This window comes from Corylus avellana, chromosome 2, assembly GCF_965113065.1.
Source record: "Corylus avellana chromosome 2, dhCorAvel1.hap1.2, whole genome shotgun sequence".
Classification (NCBI taxonomy): domain Eukaryota; kingdom Viridiplantae; phylum Streptophyta; class Magnoliopsida; order Fagales; family Betulaceae; genus Corylus; species Corylus avellana.
The window spans coordinates 33465662-33468094 of record NC_142491.1 but is presented as its reverse complement, the minus strand read 5'-3'; the positions used below and the strand labels follow the sequence as shown (position 1 = coordinate 33468094).

At 33.6% G+C, this 2433-nt stretch overlaps 1 protein-coding gene across 2 annotated transcripts; it reads right to left on the bottom strand.

Annotated features, from left to right (window-relative positions):
- Nucleotides 1-512: 512 nt before the first annotated feature.
- Nucleotides 513-1451, bottom strand: LOC132177497 (endochitinase EP3). 2 transcript variants are annotated; one of them, XM_088513557.1, is made up of 3 exons: nucleotides 1368-1442; nucleotides 1031-1247; nucleotides 513-919 (listed from the first exon to the last, which is right to left on the bottom strand). In XM_088513557.1, exons 1-3 carry the CDS (start codon nucleotides 1431-1433, stop codon nucleotides 513-515), a joined length of 690 nt encoding a protein of 229 aa, XP_088369683.1. In that variant the 5' UTR covers nucleotides 1434-1442. The 2 variants fall into 2 exon arrangements, with proteins under 2 accessions (XP_088369683.1, XP_088369682.1); XM_088513556.1 differs by having other exon boundaries at nucleotides 1031-1451.
- Between the last annotated feature and the right edge of the window lie 982 nt (nucleotides 1452-2433).

Below are 2433 nucleotides of genomic sequence, written 5' to 3'. Positions count from 1 at the left end.
GAAGTCGTTCCTGGCATAAGAATATTTTAATTTTTTGTTATAGCGCAAACTTTAGTTTTTCAAATGTATTCCCATCAACTCTTAAACTAACATATCAACCTGATGCCCACTTGCTTCACTTGATTAGGACAAATAGTTAAAGTTGACATGTTATAGTCTAATTGGAATTGCCAGCTCCATTTACGACTATGAACAACGATTTATAAGTTATAAGAACCTATGACTATGATTTTATGTGTGATAATCTCTTTATTCACATCATATTTAAATGCAATATAATTTCGGGACCTTGCATGTATTTAATAGGACAATACAAAATCACAAATATACATGTAAACATTATGTATATGCCCAATTTTCAATAGTAAAATCATGGAATAAACAGTATTGTTTAATTACAGTCAAACTATCATTCAACTTATTAGAGTTGAGGATACCAGTCCCAACAAAATACCAAACTTAACTCTGGAGAAAAAAAAAGAAAGAACATGGTGCTAATGAATTGTGTTACACTAGCAAGTGAGATTGTTGCCAGGAGCAACACCAAGTTGGCGACAATATTCAATGCAATGAGCAACACGTCCTTTTAGTCTTGCAAGGTATGCACCATGACATTCAAAGTAATTAATTGCTTGAATTGTTACTCCGAATCCTTGGTGAATGATTGGGTGAACATTCTTCATCCAATACCACAAGGCTGTCTTGAACGAAATAACAGGGTCATTTGCAACAGTTTCAGGAGAGTTTAATCCGTCAAACCCAATGCTCTTTCCCGCCGATCCATAATTGAAATTCCAAGTCAACTGAATTGGTCCACGGCCATAATAACCTTTGTTGGGATTGCAGGGATAGTATTTTGTGTATGCCTTGCTACAGTACTTCTTGGAGTGACCATGTATCTCCTTTATATAGCAAAAATCTGCACACAAAAGGAAAAGGTAAACATATTAAGAAGCACTGGCATCACTCTAAAACTCAATATATAGATTGGAGAGAGAGAGAGAGAGAGAGAGAGAGAAAGAGATCTTACGTCCAATTTCATGTGTAACATGTCCAAAGAAGGCTGCAATCTCACGCTTAGAGTCATCAATTGAACCAATCCTTCCAAAATCATTAAATGAATTGAGAGCTTCAATAAACGCTGCTCGTGTGTAAAATTTCTTTCCAGGACAACTTGCATCGGCCTTATCAAGTGTCCCATTGAAGAATTCTGCTGTCACAATATCAGCCACCAAAACATCATTGGTCTGAAGGGGGCCGTAACAAGGGCCATCTTGGCAGCCCACGCCACAAAAGTCATAGCTAGTGCCACATTGACCCCTTTGATTGCAACATTGATCTGTGGTGCAACCACACCCTGAAGCCACAATGTGTCTTGGCAAGGCTCCAACTATAATTCCAACTAAGATAAGAGTCAGTAAATTCATTTTCATCTTAATGATTACTACCATTTTGCGAGGAGAAAGTGTGTAATGGACAATATTGAAGTTAGGAAATTGGATATTTATGGAGCGATTCTTTTTTCCTTTTTTTTTTTCATGTGAGATTTGAGTTTCAATCTGAAATAAAATATCAATGCCAACATTACCAAAGATGAACTAATTAATTAATGAGTATAAAATGTTCTTTTATCGTCTCTACATCATTTGAAATGCGGTACTCCAATATTTAACCCCTTCAGGTGTTTAGAAATTTTCACTAAATTAAAAGCATGTTAATTATGTTTCTTCAGTTGGTGGTTAACCGTCCATTAATCAACCAGTAAGAGAGAGAGAGAGATAGAGAGAAGAAAAAAAGAAAGTTAAAAAGGATTTGGAATAACCATATGAAACCACAAGCATTTTTAAGCCTTTCGTAGGGTTCAATGACAGCTACCCCAAACACTCGAGTGAAAAGGCAGCAAAATATTTTTTAACAGAGAAATGTTTCTCTCCATATTTACAAGTTTTTTTTTTTTTTTTTTTAAGCAATTACGTTGTAAGTTTTCTACCATAGAAGAGAAAGATAGTTTAAAAGAGATTTTTTTTTTTTTTTTTGGTATATGATTGAAGAATGAACAAAATTTTTGTTTTTATTTATTTATTTTTAGCGCTATATCCACTTTTTCAAATCACCTACATCCACCTTTCTATTTTAGCTATCCACCTTCATTATTTTATTTAATTTTTTTTTTTCTTAAGGATTTCTTTATTTTTTATTGAGAGAAAAGAATGTTATCAATTAAATATACTTTATTTCTACTTTTAGTGAATGATAGTACTGGCTAAATTTGGTGAGCATTCTTTCAATTCACCAAATATTTGTCTAAATTTAACCGGATAGAGCTCATTTTACTCCCATTTTAACATCATCGCTAACCAAAATAATGTTGCTATTAATGCACATAATTCTCGAGTATCAAATTGTTTGATCTTTGTATTCAATGATTGGAGG

What these genes read in the sequence shown, in the direction of transcription:
- LOC132177497 (XM_088513556.1), bottom strand. Translation starts at nt 1,451, where the DNA reads ATGGTAGTAATCATTAAGATGAAAATGAATTTACTGACTCTTATCTTA. An exon ending in TGTTACACATGAAATTGGAC is followed by an intron (nt 920 to 1,030) that starts GTAAGATCTCTT and finishes TTTTGTGTGCAG; the next exon opens with ATTTTTGCTATATAAAGGAG.